The 20,059-nt window shown below is 33.8% G+C and overlaps 1 protein-coding gene across 3 annotated transcripts in view; it reads right to left on the bottom strand.

The window, feature by feature from the left end:
• Positions 1–1,051: 1,051 nt before the first annotated feature.
• The window catches only part of CCDC102B (coiled-coil domain containing 102B), a 166,511-nt gene continuing 147,503 nt past the window's right edge, over positions 1,052–20,059 (bottom strand). For all 3 annotated transcript variants that reach the window (XM_083821903.1, XM_083821896.1, XM_083821904.1), the window contains one exon: positions 1,052–4,607. In XM_083821903.1, coding sequence (XP_083678029.1) covers positions 4,518–4,607 — 90 coding nt within the window. In that variant the 3' untranslated portion in view covers positions 1,052–4,517. The remainder of the gene's footprint in view (positions 4,608–20,059) is intronic.

Raw genomic sequence — 20,059 nt, 5'->3', positions numbered from 1 at the left:
TGTTGCTGAAGGTATTATGTGAACACAAGGATTCTGAAATAATAAACTTCATTTTATTGAGACATTTGGGAGAACTGAAGTATTTAATCCATAATAAAGCATTTAAAATATTAATGCAAATTTAAGGATGGAAAAAAAATCACAGTTTTCCTTTTTTTTTCCAAAATTTCCAGATTTTTCATAATACCAAGAAAACCAGTAAACTGTCACTTCCACTTTCTTACTCTTGATTTTTATATGTTTTGTGTCTGTATATGTATAATCTCTCTCTATATAGTTTATAAAAGTACCAGGAGTATCTTTGCACCTTGTGAATATTTGGGAAAAAAAAAAAAAAGGTATAAAAACTAAAAAATAAAAGTATAAAATTTCCTTACAAAAATGAAATAACTTAAAATGTAATTAATTATATACATTTACAGTCGTGCCTGTCAAGGAACTTTTGGCATTTTTTGGTTTTGTTTTTAAAGGTGGATGTTTCAAAATATGTCTGAGATATGTCAAAAGACACTTAAGATACTGTTGTTTTTTGTTTGTTTTAATATTTATATATATATTTTTCTTTTAAGCAAAGACATCTCAAAGTATGAAATCTGAGATTCTCTTTTATTATGTTTTGTTTTCTTAGTGAATGACCATGGCACTAACTACCATGGTTTCTTTGGAATGTTATCAGTGCCAGTAGGATACTGGGGAGCAACTATAGTAGCCTTCAGTAATATGTTGCCATTTCAAAACTCTCTAAGTTATGCCCCTTAAATTCTATCTGTTTGTGGATATCAGTGAAGTAATGTGATGTGCAATGACAAGATTTGTGGAACACTGGCTGCTGAATATATTTGTATTTTACTGATTATCCAACTGGAAGAAAAGCATTCATTTATCAATAAAAACATGGTATATTGTATATGTACCATAACATTTTGTTACATGAGTGAGATTAGCAAATCCACTGCTACCTTTTGATGTGTTCAGTGATGGACAGTATAGTAATACTTCTTCATTTCAGAATCTCTTGCTCAGAAAAAACTCTCAAAGCCTAAAATATAAATAGCATGATTTTATTTGTCCTTTTCTTATCTACATTTTCTTCTTTTCAAATGTTAATAACGAAGAATTATTTTTTCCAATCTCAGCATAAGCAGTCATTCATTGTCCTTTTCTTATTATGATCAATTGCCTTCTGAAATGGCATTGCCTGGAAAATATTCTATTCATGATTAAAGCAAGTAACTGGATCACATCTTCACTGTGGCATACTAGTATTTGTTGAACATATGGGGAATATCCCTTGAAATCAGTGATTGATTTTTAGTGATTTTGGTTTTAGATTATGCAAATCGTAAGTAACTTTTTTTTATGGCAATTGAAAATTTCTTACCTTCTTCCTGAAGTCATATGATGAAAGAACTTCAGTAGCAAAAGGCATCTGAGAATCTTTGTAGTTTCTGAGAAACAATTACTTACTGGCATGTTTTTAATTTAGAACTGGAAGATTCTTTCCCCTTAAGGTGAGGAAAATAGGTTCATGTTACTCTGAAATTATCATTCAATTGTGATTTAGGCAGTGTGCCCATGTGGCCAAGAAGGCCAACGGCATCTTGGCTTGAATCAGGAATAGTGTAGCCAGCAGGACCAGGGAGGTGATCATCCCCCTGTACTCAGCTCTTGTGAGGCCGCACCTTGATAACTGTGTTCGGTTTTGGGCCCCTCACCATGAGAAGGACATTGAGGCCCTGGAAGGTGTCCAGAGAAGGGGTAAGAAGCTGGTGAAGTGCCTGGAGCACAAGTCCTGTGAGGAGCAGCTGAGGGAACTGGGGCTGTTTAGTCTGGAGAAGAGGAGGCTCGGGGAGACCTTATTGCTCTCTACAGCTACCTGAAGGGAAGGTGTGGGGAGCTGGGGGTTGGCCTCTTCTCACAGGTAGCTAGTGATAGGACTAGAGGGAATGGCCTCAAGTTATACCAGAGGAGGTTTAGGTTGGAAATTAGGAGACATTTCTTCTCAGAAAGAGTAGTCAGGCATTGGAACGGGTTGCCCAGGGAGGTGGTGGAGTCACCATCCTTGGGGGTGTTCAAGGAAAGGTTGAACCTGGTGCTTAGGTACTTGGTTTAGTGAGTGACATTGGTAGTAAAGTCATGGATTTACCAGATGACCTTGAAAGTCTCTTCCAACCTTAATGATTCTATGATTCTATGATTAGAAGTCATAGAGGGAATAGAATTTGGGGAAAAAGAGAGAGAGAGACTTTGGGGAAAAAAAAAAATCACAACTTTTAATGAGATTCTGATAGTTCCCACCCTACTGGAGGCAAAGCTCATGGCTGTTCACATACTGTTAAGTATTCTGTTCTATCAAGTGAACAGTGGCATAAGAACACATTGTTTTGACATGTATCTTGAAAAGTGTTTGCAAAAGTAATTTAGAGGGAGGTGGAGATAACAACATTTATAGTTTTAAATACAGTATGGAGCTTGCCAGTTATGAAAGTTATTTGTAGGTCTTTCTGTGTTTATCCCCTGTTCATTAAACTAATTTATATACAATATACACTGTTCCATCTGTTAAAAAGAATAGCAAAAAAGATCAGGTTAAAATTAATCTTAATTTTGTCTAGAAACAATCCACTATTTTAGGCACCAATTGTTCTTTCTGAGCTATAAAGAAGAATAGCTCAATCATTTGGAACCAGATTTAGGGTTAAGAGTTTTCCTGACTTCACCATATTTATCCTTGGTGACCTTGAGCAAGTCACTCTTTCTGCACAGATATGTATATATTCTCTGCCCACAAAGGAGAATGTGAAGGGAATAGATGGGTATAGCAGTATATAACAAATATCATAGATTCATTTTTAAGATCAAGAGGAATTCTAGTACTATGATGAAAAGTTCATAAATAAACATTTTCTGATATTCTCAAATACAGTTAGGGCAATCATGTATCATGATATCTTGGCTTACTTTCAAGTGACTAATTTATGGGTTTGCTTCTTTACAGAGAGCACTTCTTCATCATGCACTCCTAGCATAACCTAAGAGACAACGGCTGGGATTAGGTCAGCATTTGCAAACATGAAAGAAGAGTAAGAACCTAAAGTGAGAGTCAAACCAAAGATCCTCTGTTTTAGCATCCTGCCTCCAGCAGTGGCCAAACACAGGTGCTCAGGGAGGGTCTTAAGAACAGTTAAGGTCTGCTGGATGATCGCAGCCTCCAACTCCAGCAGCTCAGGTAATTCCTGGTCAAAAAAAGCGCGATTCTTATGTAATTAATAATCTTTAGTGTTTTCCATTCATGAACTTGACCAACCTCCACTTAAATCTAAGCAAATTTTAACTATAGACATACTGTCTTCATAAAGACTTTCATGGCTTATTTACCAGTTATAGAAATAACTGTTTCTTTTTCTAAGGTAGTATGTAAATTCCATGACAAACTAAGAGATTACACAGTTGCTGAAGCAGGCTTAGAAGGAGCATGCAATGTATTAGTGGGAGAAGAAATATTGTTAGATTTAACTATAAAGTAGAACTCTCAAAAATACAAGTTTTTCAATTATATGGATATAATGTATGAGAGAAACATATTGCAGAGTAAATAGAGCAAGTTCACAGAATCTCTATGAAACAGAACCTGTATATACTCATGTGTCTGACTTGATGGCTGAACATTTCTGGTGCTTAATATATTCATGCTATTTCCTATGTGACACTTGCAGTTTTTACATGGACAATAAATTCAAATGTAAATAAAAATATGATGTATACATTAAGATGAACTTGAGATGCATTATTGAGATGCATTATTTCTATATATTCATTTGTGAAACACAAAGAAAACACAAAGAAACACAAAGAAACACAAAGAAAAGGGATACATTTAAATGTAAATGTGTAAGTGATAATATTCAGGTATTTAAAATAAAATAACCTTTCCTCTTTAAATATATTTATATATTTTAAATGAATAAAAGGTGTAGTCTTCATGCCACCCTGATAGAACTAGGGAAACTGACTGAGAAACTGAGTTGTTTGCCCCCTGCTGTATGAAACAAACAAACAAACAAACAAACAAACAAACAACAACAACCACAAGAGACAAGCAAGAAAAAAAGCATTGACTTCCATTTCAGACACAGTGTCTTCACAGGACCAGATGTGAACCTCTCTCCTTAGCCATGTACATTCTAAATTATTTTTTCCCAAAGCTAAGCTATGGGTCAGATTAATTAAAGTACACCTTTTGCTTTAGAAGATAACAATTTAGATAATGGGGAAGGAAGAATGAACTGCCAAAAGTTCTATGTTGGTATACAGTGACACTTTCTCTTGGTCCTTAGTGGAAATATGAAATACATAGAAATAACGCATGTGTTGTTTCTATATATGTCTTGTATGTACTTCTTCAGCTTATTTATTTTAGTTTATTTATGTGTCTTTTTGAAGGCTTTAAGTCCTTTGTCCCTTTTCTTTAATATTAGCCTTGTTGCCAAAGGTCTGTTTGATAGTCTCTTGCATCTTCACTCACTGTCTTGGTGAAGTCTCCAACAACATTTGAAGAACTTTCTTCGGTCCCAGATCCAGAACTCATTTTCTTCTGTTTCTTTAACCTGAAATGAAATTGTTAAAAAAAGAAAAAAAAAAGTGTGACTAAGTGGAAAAGCCAGTTTAAATTTAAAATAACTGCAGATCAAATTTCTTCTAAGAAAAAGTTTCAGTAGGAGACCGGTAGAATTTAGATGAGACAGAATCTTTCTGTCTATTGTTAACTTTATATTACACACTGGATACTTTTTCAACAGATTCTTTAATAAAGAAGAAAAAAGCACAGGGTTTCAGAGCAATTACTTAGAATTGTCTTTCACTGTGAAGCAGGCTGCACTTGCTTGCTTTGCTTCTGATGACTAGGAGTCATTATTTATTGATTGACAGTTCTGAACTGCAGTGCCATTGTAATTCAAGATACATTTAAAACACTCACATCTAATTCTTTGTTTTTTTGTTTGTTTTTTGGAAGAATCGAATGTGGAGAATAGTGAAAAAGACAAAGTCCAGCATAAAAGCCTTCTATTAAACAAATAGCAGTAGGGAGTGATTATTTACAAAACGTAATCATTATAAAGAACACTGTTAAAAGATAGTCATGCTGAAATATATATTAGTTTTTGCAAATCTTGTTTTGATAAATCACATTCTCAATAACAATGTGCATCAGAACAGGAACACCCACTCAGGCTGTGCACCAGAAACAAGCTGCTATGCTCTTCAGCATTTAGAGCACAGTGAACCGATACTCAATAGCTGTGGATAGAACATAGATTTATCAAGATTTATCAAGATTTATGAGCTCAAGCAGTGCCCAAAGTAGATACACTACAAACTGATCCAAGACGACTGCATGTTAGAAAAGGTAAATCCTAGCAGACCTAAACTGTTTATTACTAGTTTTTATCTCATCTATAATTTATTGAAAATTTCCTGTGTTTTAAACTTACAGGCATATACCTCAAATTCTGTCGATATGATGTCTGTGATTTCATTGAAATCCTATCACAAACAACAATGCAATTTCTATTTTTTTTTCTTCTTTATGTAACTTGAACAGGTTTTCAGAAAGGGAAATTGACAAACCCAGGTGATTAGTTTTCAATCTGGGAACCTAACGGTTTTGGGAACAATGACTAAACATGCTGAGGAACCTAGAAGTTTTCAGCAAACTGTAGAATATTGTGGACACCAATTACTTCTTTGTAGCTGTAACCCAATTCCTGGCAGTGTGAATGGGTCGGTCATGCTACTATGCATACATATCTAATAATATGTCTTTTGCTTAGAAAATAAGTTATCTCATTATTTTCTTGGGAAAAAAAAAAAAAAAGTATATAATATCAAAATCACTCTGGGTTAAAAAGTACAAAAACCTTAAAGCCAGCGTGGCAATGAGATTGTTTACAACATCAAAGACCCCATGATGATACTGTCTGCTGATGAACATACTCACTAATCATACAGATACAGACGAATTGCCAAGTCCTACAACAGTGAGAGTCAATAAACTGTCAAATTCTTCACCCCACTGGATACACAAGACTAGGCTGATCAGAAAATTAACTGTCATTGTTGAATTTCTCCAGCTTTTTTTTTTAAACAGATTATTTAAGCAGTTTCCCTTTTAATTAGTGATTAAAATTAAAATTTAATAATTAAAATTTCATAATTTCCAAACATAACTTTGCCTTATTAATAATTCTAGATAACTCCTACCTAGTAATCCTTGTTATTAAAAATACTTCTGTGAATATATTACTGAAATGTCATTTATTGTTCCATCCTTTTCTATTCATTTTGCTAATCTAAAAATATTAATATATGTTAAAATCCCTAAAACTAGCATCTGAAAGAGTTTTATATTAAATTTAAGGAAAATAAAAGTATTTAAAATATATTAACCATGGCTGGTGGTTGTGGCTTAAATTACATCTTGCTCCTCTAGGAATACACATAGTATATTTTCAAGAAAAAATGTTACTTAAATATTTCTTACTTAAGTTAGAAATACTCAGTCTGGTGCTTCTAGATGTATTGCTAGTCTACTATCTATAAAGCAGTAAGAGAGTTACATTGTGACTTCTGTTTCCTAATAAAATTAATACAGTTACAGTAAAGAACGACAATGAACACATGAAATGGTATTTCTAAATTATTTATACAAAAGAATGCATGCTTGCCAGAAATCACTAGCATATAGACTAGCATATCAGTAAAATCTTTAAAAGACTAGTCCGAGTCTGTAGTAAAACACAATACTCAAGAGCACCTATTGACAAGCTAATGTACAAGAACAGCATGTCTTTTCCACATCAGTTTGCAACAATCCTCAAACATCTCCTGCTAAGAACTTCTGACATCAATGCTCTGTATAAGAGAATTGTATACTGATGTATAAGCATCAGTATGAGTAAAAAGAGAAAGCCTAATGTTATTTAGTAGAAATATTTTGTAAATTAATATTTCTAATTTGCAGAAAATTTTCTGTAAATATTTTGAATCTTGTCTCTTTTGTCCCACTAAGCTGTTTTTCACAACTCTTTATGTTTAAACTATGTTTAAATCCAACTAACAACAAACAAACAAACAAACGAGAAGACAGGCCACATTAAAAAATGGAATAAGCATTTGATATAAAAAATTAATTAAATATTTCCTGGCATCCTGGAAGTGGTGGGACAAGAAGTTGTTCAGTTGTGTCCCTCAGCCACATGGTTGGTGTAAAGGGCACTAGGGAACCAGGTGAAACAGGAATAATAACTGCTTCCACCTCCAGTGTTTTGGGGCTCCTTCATGTATGCAAGGAAGCGGTTGACTGCACATGTGCCCACCCTAGTTGTGCAAAGCACTGTCAGTTCTGCAGTTGCATTAGCAGTTTGTTAGGTCAGTGGAGAGAGAGTCAAAAGCTATTCGTACAAGGAAGGACTACAAAACTGTGTTCCAGGCTATTGCCCAATAGGGATTATTGGGGAATAGCCTAATAATAACAGAAATATGCAACTGCTCATGGGGATACCAAAATAAAACACTTGTCTTTTGAGCTCCAGACAATTAAGCAAAACAAAAAAGACAAAAAAAAAATCCTTTTCCTAGCAGAAGAAAAATATGACGTGCTATCAAAGTCAGGTAAAAAAATCATGGAAATACACAGGCATACAAACAGGCAGCATACCATATGTCCACCAATATCTCGTACAACAGGAACATTAAGAAAGCCATTAAGATAGTGTCCCCATTGTGCTCAGGTACACAATAACATATGGTACATTTACTGCTTCACTGTGCATTTCCCTGCTTTTGCTGTTTAGCATCATTAATTTAATGCCCAATTAATAGAGTTTATGTGTATGTTTTTCTGCAGAATATTTTAAAATTCTTCATTGCTGTTTAAAATTAATATGTTTTAATGCAACTGTATAATAAGTATTAATATAAGGAAGGATTTATTCAAAATCTTAATTAAATAAGGGATCTATATAAAATTATTTTAAGTTAGCTACACATGATACTAAAATTATTACTAATTAAGTCTTCACACAGTTTGCTGTAATGATGCCACAGTGAAGCACTACAAGGTTGTTGTCTGCTTTAATCAATGAACACTGCCCAAGGATAACGTGGATATATCTTAAGAGGGTGGGCTATAGGCGTAATAGTATGGAACTAATATAGCAGTGATAAGGAAAATACAAGAAATATAAACTGATAAATGTCCACATGTATGTGAAGTGAAAAGAGAAAAATCATGATGTCTGAAAGATATTTCTCCTTCATGGAGAATGGATATTCATGGATATTTATATTCAAAATTATGAATATGATTAAGGACTCTAAGAATTTTCATAAATAATATGTAAACCATTTGAGATAAATTGTCTCTCTCTTTGGTATCTACAGATTCTGCATGCCTTGTAGAAGAGCAGAATATTCTCACCCTATCTCAATCCTGGCAAGTATCCTATCTGATTTCAGAAATCCTAAAACAAACAAACAAATACATAAATAAAAAAATATTCTCTTCCCAAAGGAATATTGTTAATTACCTTATCTGTTTGCCTTCCTGAAACATTCATATATTATTTCATGAATTTGTTATAGAAAATGAAATTAAAAAGAAAAATAATAAAAAAAAAGTCAAATGTTTGTATTAGAAATGTCTACATCAAAGAATGGATTAGATCAAACAACTAATATACTAAATATTTAATTTTAAAAGATAAAGGATGAAGATTCACTTAGTAATTAATAAAACTCAGTATCCAGATACACTAGGTTTTGGCCTTTACTGTTTCATCTATGACATTGGCATTGCTCAGGATTATAGAAAAAACATGCAGAGTTTATTTACAAGAGAGGATGGAAGAAGATGGGATCTCTGATATGAAAACAGATGAGAATGAAGAAAAAAATATTCATTACAAACTCTAGTAAGTATCTTCATTTTTATAAACTGTACTTCAGTTTTAGACATTTATTGATGTCTAAAAAAAAATATTCTAAGTGGAATTACAGATTCCTGCCCAAATTATAGTAACATTTCAGTTTCTGATTTAATTAAAACATATTTGTTATTTAGCATTATGGGGCTGTTACGAACAATGGGTATAACATATGGATATTGACTTAGGTTTCATACCTTTAACAGGTAGAAATTGCCTAAACCCTGGGTAAACTCTTCTACTGTGCTGATCCAATCTCAAAAAATACTACATGGGCTTTCAAGCTGTATGACATTTTCTTCATATGTTTAGCTTCCTTTAAGAGTCACAAAATCCTAAATGACATACTTTTGTATTTTGCATTCAATTTTATTTATTTTTTTTTCTTCCACGGAAATCATGTACAAACTAGGATTTTTTACTTTTATTACATTTTTTTTCTGTGTTTATTTTGCCATATAAATATATCACCTTTTAACTTTCAAAATTCTTTTGAGAATGAATTTTCCTGATTCATTTCTATGTCTTGTGTATTACAATGGCTACTACAAAAACTTCCTAAACAATTACTTTTAATATTTTTCTCTAGGGTGGAACATGAAAAAATATATATTAAGTAGTTCAAGTCATCCAGAAAGCCCTTTTAGAAAGGCAGAGGATGAGCATTATGCAGTGGACATATAACAGAGAAGGACTCTTTCAAACACTTATTCATAAATTCAGGTTTTGTTACCAGTCAGGTTTTCCAAAAGAAGAATCATTCCAATTTATAATAAAATAATTTTACTATCTTGGCACATAATAAGAATTAAGATGACCTTATAAAATATCTGGTTTTGCTTAAACTATTTTTTCCTTAATTCTCAGGTAATCTCATATATCTGCTCAGTTGACTTTACATAATAGAGTCTTTCTCCAACGTTATATTTTAGTCTGATCATGCCAGCTTCTGACATGTCTTCAGAAAAAAAAAAAAAAGCCTTTCCGAAGAAAATACTTCAACTATATAATAGAAGAAAAGATCCATTCAATCTCCACCTCAAAAAGAACACAAGAAATAATTTCAGTTTTTAGAGAACTGACAGTAATCTTTTGGCTTTTCTGACTTTGTTTTTTAGAATATTCTGAATCTACCAGAATGAACAAAACTGTACATATTGTCTGCTTTTACAGTGAATGTAATGAATGAATGAATGTAGAAGAAAGTACATTTTTCACAACATGCTTTAAAATGATTTTTTTTCTATGTTCATCATTATTTATGAAATATTTACTGAAATATTTATTGATAAAGAAAACAATCTAAAGCCTATCTGGGAAAAGCAGATGCTGTAAGTAGATATAAGACATAAGTAGGTAGTATAAGACTTATTTGTGTAATGTGCTCTAATATTTTGTTATGAAATGGCTTCTTCTTTCTGGTCACTGGAATTTTTTTTAACCTTAAAAGATAGTATCAGTAATACATACACTCAATGTTCTATGAAGTGTGATTGGCATGAAAGGCTTTTTTTTTTTTTTTTTTTTTTTTTCTCACTAGCAGAAAAAAGGATAAGAAAGGACACTTGGTACAAGCTCTTTTCTCATTCCTCTTTTATACAGTCACTTTCTCCAGTAGTAGTATTTTCACCTGCATAATCTTACGGCCAATAAAAACCATGATCATTTTCCTTCCCAGTAATTATATGCTTGCCAGCTTCAATTTATTTCCATTTACCCTTTCAGAATTCTTGACTTTTAACAGTTGTTCAACATGCATCTTCATTACTACGCTCTTACTTCTTCCAGGTATGAAAAGTAGTAAACTAAGTAGCAGATATTTTTTTTTCCCTTATCCACTTACTATTCTCTGTCAAAATTTATCTCAAAATTTGTTTCTACTGTAGAGTATCTTAAGAATAATTTCAAGTATTTTTTATGTACTTTTTTTTTCCACATTGAAAACATTACACTACACTAACGTTTAAACAGAAAATGAAGTTCTCTTCAAAATAGGGGAAAAGAAACACGTACATTTATCAAATTACACTATTTAATTCCTGAGAAAACATACTTACAATGCAATATCATTCAATATTATGCCTCCCATAGATGCTACTTTTTGAAATTGCTTTCTATTCATTGAATGAAAATTATATGAGAGTTCTGGGAAGCACTACAGAGTTCTGCCATACAACATGTTCTGCCTTGGACATTGCCCAAAACAGACTGTTAATCTTTGACAATATTAAGGTCTTATATCTCTTGAACCGGTCTCAGTAGAAACAGATACTGTGCATCATTGCAGTACTGTGATTACAAGATTTGCAAGAGTGAAAGCATTTATTTTTAAACTTGCAAGGTTGAGAGATAGAATGTGAATGTGCACATTACAATTACTTATTCTGCTTACTTTCACTCCTCCCAGCTTCAAATCCTGGCATGATAGAAAATGCTGTCTCACTGTTAAAGACTGCATGTAGCTAGAAAATTATCTATTGGCAAGTTTGAGCCTCAACTTTCAAATATCACAAAGCACAAATCTTTAGTTCCATGGTTTGTCAAATTTTGGCCACTGAAATCATGTGGGAACTGAAGTGAAAAAGAACAAATGTTGATGGTAATCTGTGATACTGAACATTTCATTATCTTAGGACCCACCATGTCTGATAAAATAGTAAAAGTGCTCTCAGGACCAGTAAAATTATCTTAAGCATGTGAGCAGCAGGGAAAAGAAGTGATCCCTAAATGACAGCAAAACAGATAAAGACACCAATGTTTTATTTATTTGCCAGAATTTTATAAGAAAAAGTTGGTACTTGCCAAATGCGATGTTTTGGTTTCACAGTGGGGAAAAAAAATTTTTTTTTTTTTTCAAACAGTGAGTTTTTCAGTAAGAAAAGATGCATGAAGTTTTCAACATCATAATTACATCCATAATGTATCTAATTCATAATACAGTTTGGGATCAGTTAACATTATTTGCAAACTCATTTGAGAAGTCTAATTTTATTGTCTCTGATTGTGACAATGCCAGGACACAAGCTGGTTGCGTTTCTGCAGTATGGTTTCTGTTATTCTTCCAGCATCTAGAACTGTTGTATCAAAAATGATTGAAAATATATCTTTGCTTCATACTTTTAGGATTCTTATTGCCCTGTTATCCAGTGTTTCAGACAATACCTTTTGGAACTAGTCAATATGTTCTGCCTGACTAGTCTCTCAAGGTAGATTCACAGCAATGAAACCCTCAATTGTTTTCACTGCCCTTTGATAGGCTGTCTCCCGTATGTCCATGTCTTTCTTGTACTGGGGGCCCAGAACTGAACCCAGCATTCCTGATGTGGTCTTTCTAGTGTTGAGCAGAGAGGAAGGATCACCTCCTTCAACCTACTGGCAGTGTTCATCCTAGTGCTGTGGGCTCTCATTGCTGTGAGGGTTCATTGATGACTTATGGTCAGCTTGTTGTCCACCATGACCTTCAGCTGCTTCCCAGTCAGTCAGCCCTAAGTCTAAGCCCTAAGCCTACATGTTACTGTTCCTTCCCAGTGCAGGACTTAGCATTTGCATTTGAAATTTATTAGGTTTCTACGTGCCATTTCTCCATCCTGTTTAGGTACCTCTGAATGGCAACACAACTACCTGGTCTGTTAGGACCTGTCCTTCCTTCTTTCATAGAATTGCAGAATGGCTGCAGTTAGAAGGCACTCAGTTGGAGTGCCTCATTTCATCCAACCCCCTGCTCAAGCAAGGCCACCTGGAGCCAGCTGCCCAGGACTGTGTCCAAATGTCTTTGGACAGTCTCCAAGGAGGGAGACTCCACAACGTGTTCTAGTGCTTGGTTACACCCACAGTAAAGTGCTTCCTGATGTTTAGATGTAACATCTTGTGTTTTAGTTTGCATCCATTTCTTCTTGCCCTGTCACTGGGCACTACACAAAAAAAAAAGCCTGTCTCCATCCTCTTTGCACCCCCTACCCCCCCTTCAGGTTTTCATATACATTGATAAGATTCCCACTGAGACTTCTCTTCTCCAAGTGAAACAGAAGAAGTTATTTCAGCCTTTCCTCAAAAAAGTACTTTGTGCATGTGAGGCTTGTTTCATTTGTCTGAAGGAGGCCTCATCTACTTCTTCCCAATCAGACAGTCACTAGCAGACACCCATCTCAGCGTCACCCATGTTGGTCTGCCTACTAACTGTGACAAATAAGCTCTCAGATGGCTCATGATCTATCCCTAGGCAGAGCTTCCCACATTCCTACTGCTTTCTCTCATACAGGACAACTCTCCCTCTGTCCTGTCTTGTCCTGTCCTTCCTAAAGAGATTGTATCCAGACATTGCAGTGTTTCAGCCATGTAAGCCATCTCACTACATATCTGTGATCCCAATAAGATCACAGCCCTGAGAGACTGCACACAGAGATCTAATTCTTTCTTTGTTCCCCATGTTGTGTGCACTGGTGCACAGACACTTCATATGGTTATCCAGTTGTGCTGATTTCCCCCACCCTCTGTAATGTTGTCCTCTCAGCACTGTTTTATTTCACAGAATCATAGAATGATTTTGGTTGGAAGGACTGTATCAGATTGCACCATTTGTGTTTACATGTTTCAGGGTACTGTACTCTTTTGTTGATTTCAGGGTCTTTGCTGTTCTTATAATCCCACAGTCACTACTTGCCAACCCAATTAGGTGGAAAAAAAGCCACCTGGTGTCAGAAGTCACTGTCTTCCAACCTTTGCCTTAACAGGAGACTCCACTAAGCACAGACTATGCCTGCCCCTCTTTCAGTACAGTTGGAGGTTTTGAAGCTACAGTCCTGGGAAAGACCCAGTGAATCTCTTCATTGTTTCTGATGCTGAGCAGTCTAGTGACTGCCTCCCAGCTCCTTTGCTGCTAGGCAATGCAATTTCACCATCACTGTGTTAAGAGAGAAGGCATGCTAGGAGACATCTGCCCCTTCCTTAACCTCACTGAGAATCTCTATACATCTCTGAAGAGCTGCAGTTCCCTTGGGATCTCTCTCTGTGTTAATGCTTCTGTTGTCAAGATAGTGATAGGTACTGGGGAGTGTGCCTTGTGAGGTATCACCAGCACTGCTGAGCAAAGGGATGTTCTTTCCAGTACAGCATCCATCCCTTTCTGTCCAAAAGACTACATAAACTGCTGCATTTATTTGCTTCCTGTGTTATTTGTGCTCTCCTTCTGGTTTCAGTGCCACCTAATTCTCTTAATTGGTCAACAACAGTGTCATGCTCAGTTTATCCACTACCCTCATGATTCTGTGAATATCATTTATAACCCTCTCAGCTCTCTTCTTATTGAGTGAGAGCCCAAGACTTTTACTCTTTCCTTGAAAAGCTACTTCTACATCAATTTGACCCATTCAGAAGCTGAAGCATATCCAACTGTGGTTTTATTGAGCTTTTATGCTCAAATGTTATATATATATATATATATATATAAATATATATATATATATAAAGACAGCATATTAACAGTTTAAATTAGGATGGAATATTAACAGTTCAAATAATATGCAATTGAAGGTTGAAGGTTAATTTTACATTTTAATTTTACATCTGCAATTTTACTTTTAAATTCCAGTTAAATAAAGGTCTTATATTCTGCAAATTCTTACTTTCAGAAGCAACACAGAAATTTTCATATTTTTTTTCTGGTTTTATTTTGTGTAGATTAGTTTTATTACTGTTGAGATTCTCTTTCTGGCTGTCACTTTACAATTCCTTAGTATTCCTTATCTCTAAATCTTTCACTACTTCCAAAGATCAGATATTTCAGACTATTCTTCAGCTATCTGAAAACCTCTATTATTCAAAATATTGTTGCAATTAAAAAAAAAAAAAAAGGTTTATATTTCTCTTTATGGCATCAAAAATTAATAGAGTATTGGACTAACATAGTATGAAGCTCTTCTGTGAACAGAAATAGATTTTTTTTTTTTTAATGTTGATAAATCAGGCAGAGTTGATTCAATGTATTCCCTTTATTTCCTGAAAATTATGAAATTAGAGTAAGCACCAGTCTTCTGGGATTAGAAACAAAAGGAAGTTGAAAAAATGTCTACATGGTAGATGTTCTTAGATTTTAGGAATGTTAATAAGATTTTATAGAAGGTACAGTATCCACATGACAAATATCTGAACTCTGTTCATATATTCTGTTGTAAGTACAGGATTTGATAAATTTTATGCCAAGAAAATCCATCAAACTCTCTTACTTAATGAGAAAAAAACAACAACAACAAAAAAAAAACCTGTCAATTATGCAGAATCTGAAAAGTGCTAAGATACTTTAATGATGTTCAGAAACAGAAAAAAAAAAAAAGAAAAAGAAAAAGAAAAAAAGGATTTATTAATAGAACTATTAAACAAGGAATGGAGTATATGTATGTCATTATGCTATCACATCAATCCAAAAAAAAAAAAAAAAGAAGGCATCTTTAATGAATACGAGTAGTATGCGATATTTGTTATATCTGAAAAGTTTCACAAAAGAATAAACATTTAAACAAATGTATGGAATAGGTTCCACAAGAGGGATGACTAAACAAACCTCAGGAGAGGTAGGATAGGATGAGCAGGCACTGCTAAATGTCTCTAACAATATTGAAAGTGGGGAGCATCAGATTAAACCTGCAAAAGTCATGCTGGATATGACAAAAGGGTAACTTTGAACAGGACACATTGAAATCTTAACAATTTCTGTAGTAGGCTGTTACTAAAACTTTACAAGGTCCAGAAAGCCATCAAGACACCATCTCTGACTGAGGTCCTTGACCTGGATTTTCCTTGAATCTGGCACTGTACGACTGGGATGTATGTCTACATGTCTGTTTTGTTCTTAACAGTCTTACACAAATCTACTTTTGTCCACCACCAGAAAGAGGATACCAGTTCAGATGGAACTTTAAATGTCCTGGAAGAACCATTTTTATGTCATGTTCATAGAGGTAATAGGCATATAAAACAACATTTGATTTATATTTTTTATTTTTTTTTTCCAGGTCTATTTAACTTTGTATCAGGAGACACAAATGTGAAATATGTTGTGCTAGGATTTGGAGTACTTATTGCAACTTTTTTTTTCTTCTTCTTCTTCTTTTTTTTTTTTTTTCCTCCACGTGCATTTAAAACATAAAGCCTTACTGACTGTGAAGAAAATTCCAGACTTATAAACATGGGTTTCTACTTTACACAAAATTGGTAAAAATGTCTCAAAGTGCAGGAGGAAAGAAAGCAGAGTTCAGTCTTTTTTATTTCATGTTGTGATTTATCTCTTTCACAGTGGTATTGTGCATACATTATGACTTCATAGATGAAATTAAGACAGTTACACCTTTGGAATACATGGGACTATTTTTGCCATTGTATTTCATTGCAACGTTAATTTTCTCATTAATTTGATGAATATAAGTCATTCAGTCAATTAAGAGGAATTTTATTTTATGATGAAATCTGACCTACTAAAATGTTGAAGTAACATCTCCATATTTCTCACTTAACACTTAAAATCCATTAAGATAGTACTGGACTCCAACAAAGCTTGTTAAAGTATATAAAACTGGATGCATCAAAACTCTTTTGCACCTTTGTTATACATGTTCTATCTTCACACAACGTAGCTCATTTGGCACCAGATTTGCAGTACTGCTTCTCTAGCTCTACATTTTCCCATCATCCCAACAGAATTAGCTCATTTTTTCATATCTTACAGAACCAGCATTAGCTGTAAGCGTCCTTTTTAAAAGGGGCTGTGACACTAGAATGTGAAAGTAGATCTTCTAGGAACTTATGAATATAATTTATCATTCAGATAACAGGTTTCCAGGACCTTCTACAAAGTGCATTATTGCTTATAAATCCCAGCAGTTGGTCATACATCACTTTCTAATTACTGTACCTCTCATATTTCTTGTTGCATTCTCACTTTTATATTGTGTTTCTTTGTTGGAGCTGTATCAAATAATTTCTTAATTATTCTGGATTTGTGTATTTTGTGAAAAATAACAAGTTTTCTGGTAGTTTAATTCTGGATAGAAGTATTAATTTTCCCCCTAGCTCTCAAACGCAAAAGCGTTTATGCTTCTGCATAATTCCAAATTGCCTACTTTAAGCTACAATGCAATACAGAATACACATCTAAAATTAAGAATTTAGGCAAAATGGGCAGAACAGTTTTTTGTTGTTAGGTTGTTGTTGTGGTTGTTGTTTTGTTTTTTTGCATATGACAGTAAGCTCAAATCACTTGAAAAAAGACTTTCAGGCAAGGACTTGATGGATAACAGACTACCCTAAAAAAGTATAGGGAATAATGTAATCAACATTTTGGAAAGATCTTTAAAAGAAGCCTTTTCATGTAAATGCTTCATATTAGTATCTAAAACCTAGAAGAAAGTCTTTCTTCTGGACTCGGGTATAAAATATAATTGAAATATGTGCTGAGAATTGATCACATCTAAAAGATTTAATTAAAGCTCTCAGGAATACAGAAAAGAACTACTGACACAAAAACTGTCATGATAAATTATCTGTTGAGGAATCTTCAAGAACTGGAAAATACACAGCTGAGTACAGAAAATGTTTTAAAATGCTTACTGGAGATAATTAGCTAAACTGAGTCGTGTACATTTGTACATTTGTACTGAGTACATTTGTAATGTTCAATATAACGTCATGTACTTGCTCTGATACATTTAGAAAAGTTGAAATTAGAAATGATTTGTAAAAAGACATGACTTTCTTTTATAAACAATAAACAATTAGTGTGTAACTTTAAAAGAATATTTGTAAAATCATGCTTTAAGATTATATTTGTTATTAGCATAAAAGCACCTGGCTGCCTAAGTAGCTAGCTAATAATTCTATTAATCATTCTACAAATGGTATTTGACTTTAGTGACAAAACAATTTCAGGAAAGATCAATGACTCATTTTAAGAACAATTATGGTTATACCCTGCCTTATTTGAATCTCACGTTTAACAAAATCATACATTAGTTCAGGTTAGTTTTCAGAATAATGCTTTGGTTATCTATACTTTATATAATAATCATCAAGTGAATTCAATCCCAAGGGGTAAAAATACTTGCTCCACTAGTGACCTAATCACTTCTAAATCATAGAACCATAGAATCACAGAATGGCTTGGACTGGAAGGGACCTCAAAGATCACCTAGCTCCACCCACCCTGCCATAGGCAGGGATGCCACCACTAGGTTGCCCAAGGCCTCAACTAACTGGTCTTGAACACCTCCAGGAATGGGGCACCCCCAGCCTTTCCGGGCAACCCGTTCCAGTGCCTCACCACCCTCTGAGTGAAGAATTTTTTCCTTATAGCTAATCTAAACCTTCCCTCTTTTGGTTTAAAATCATTCCACCTCATGCTGTCATTATCTGATTAAGCAGAGTCACTCTCCATCTTTTTTATAAGTCCCCTTTAAGTACTGAAAGATTGCAATGAGGTCACCCCAAAGCCTTCTCTTCTGTAGGCTGAACAGCCTCAGCTCTCTCAGCCTTTCTTTATAGGAGAGGTGCTCCAGCCACTTGCCCATCTTTGTGGTCTCCTCCGCTCTAACAGATCAATATCCTTAAATAATTAAGTAAAGTTGAAAGGATGCATCTTGTTCATGTAAACATTTTATTATTATTATTATTTTATTTTTATTTTTATTTTGGATCACTTGTATAATGAAACCTGTGGTGACTGGGATGGATATTTAGTCAAGATACCAAATATGTCCAAAAGAAGATAATGTATGAAAGCATTGTTTGGAATTGCCAAAACATAAAAATATACTCACACATTGAATTTATCAAAATGCATAAGAAGTAAAATGTAAACTGGACTTGGCTAATTTCATTACTAAAGCTTTCCTACTAAAACAGAAATTTACCTCTCTGCTGAAGTTAAACCACTAACACGAAGAGTTTATCAACTTTTGAAGCTTAAATAAACCAATGAAAACTTCATATAAGAGCAGCTAAATGCAAAGAAGCAGGTTATAGTTTCAAACAGATTTGGTATCTTGACTAAATAAGCTATGTAGAAACAGTATGCATAATTTCCTCTTATTTTTCAGAAGCTTATATAGCTGGGATACTGTGTGGGATGCCATGCATTCCTTTGCACAGAAAATTTGTGCTAGGAGAATGCAAGAATTTGTCTCTGCAAAGCTTTTATATAACTCCTAATGTTCTTTTCCTACATTCATTTTACATAACATAATATAATCACTCATGTTCATTGAAACAGTATCCTTGTGATTCCTTGCTGCCAACTTGGTAGGTCAAAAATATGAATATTTTAATCTGTAGAATAGAGGAAGAGTTGCTATGGTGCTACAAGTTTAGAATTAATCACTTCCCATGATGTGAATTATTTCCCAAGATCTACTGATTCACAGCTCTTTGAATTATCACCTCCACAATGATAAATCCATAAAAAATATCCAGTAAGAAATAAAATAAAATAAATTTAAATTAAATATCTTTTTAGGGTACTTAAGTTCCCTTATGCAGTGGCAGAAACTGCCAAGTGCAATTCTTCACACTTTTCCTAAGGAGAAAGAATCCTTTTTTGGAGCCAACTTTAACATAAACTTTCAATTCTGAATTCAGTACAACTATAAACATTTAGCAAATTTGCTGAAGTTCCAATTTATTATTTTTAAAGCATAATTTACTGCTACAGCAGGAGATAATACTGTGGAATGCACACCAATAAGATTTTGTATCTTCTGGGCTTTATCAGTTCCACATCTAAAGTACCAAGCTTTAAGATAATGAAACCTTCACTTTTTTTTCATTCCTTGAATATTAGGATCTACATAAATGCATGTTTATTTTTAGCAGAAATATTTATTTAAATAAATATTTCAAAAATTATCCTATATATTTATTGCTAAATGCTACTGGTAAACTAATCAATTACATAATTTTAATTAATATTATTTTTAATTTTCTTCTGTGCATATATGTCTGAAGAAATTCGAGCAAATCCTCATTGAAGTTTTTTATGTAGTAAACAAGAAAACAAGGAAAAGAAAGCAAATTCAGAGTAATTAATACACAAA

The sequence above is a fragment of the Anser anser genome (assembly GCF_964211835.1).
Source record: "Anser anser genome assembly, chromosome: 2".
In the NCBI taxonomy this organism is placed as follows: Eukaryota; Metazoa; Chordata; class Aves; order Anseriformes; family Anatidae; genus Anser; species Anser anser.
The sequence above is the reverse complement of the archived record's forward strand: the minus strand, read 5'-3'. Positions and strand labels throughout refer to the sequence as shown.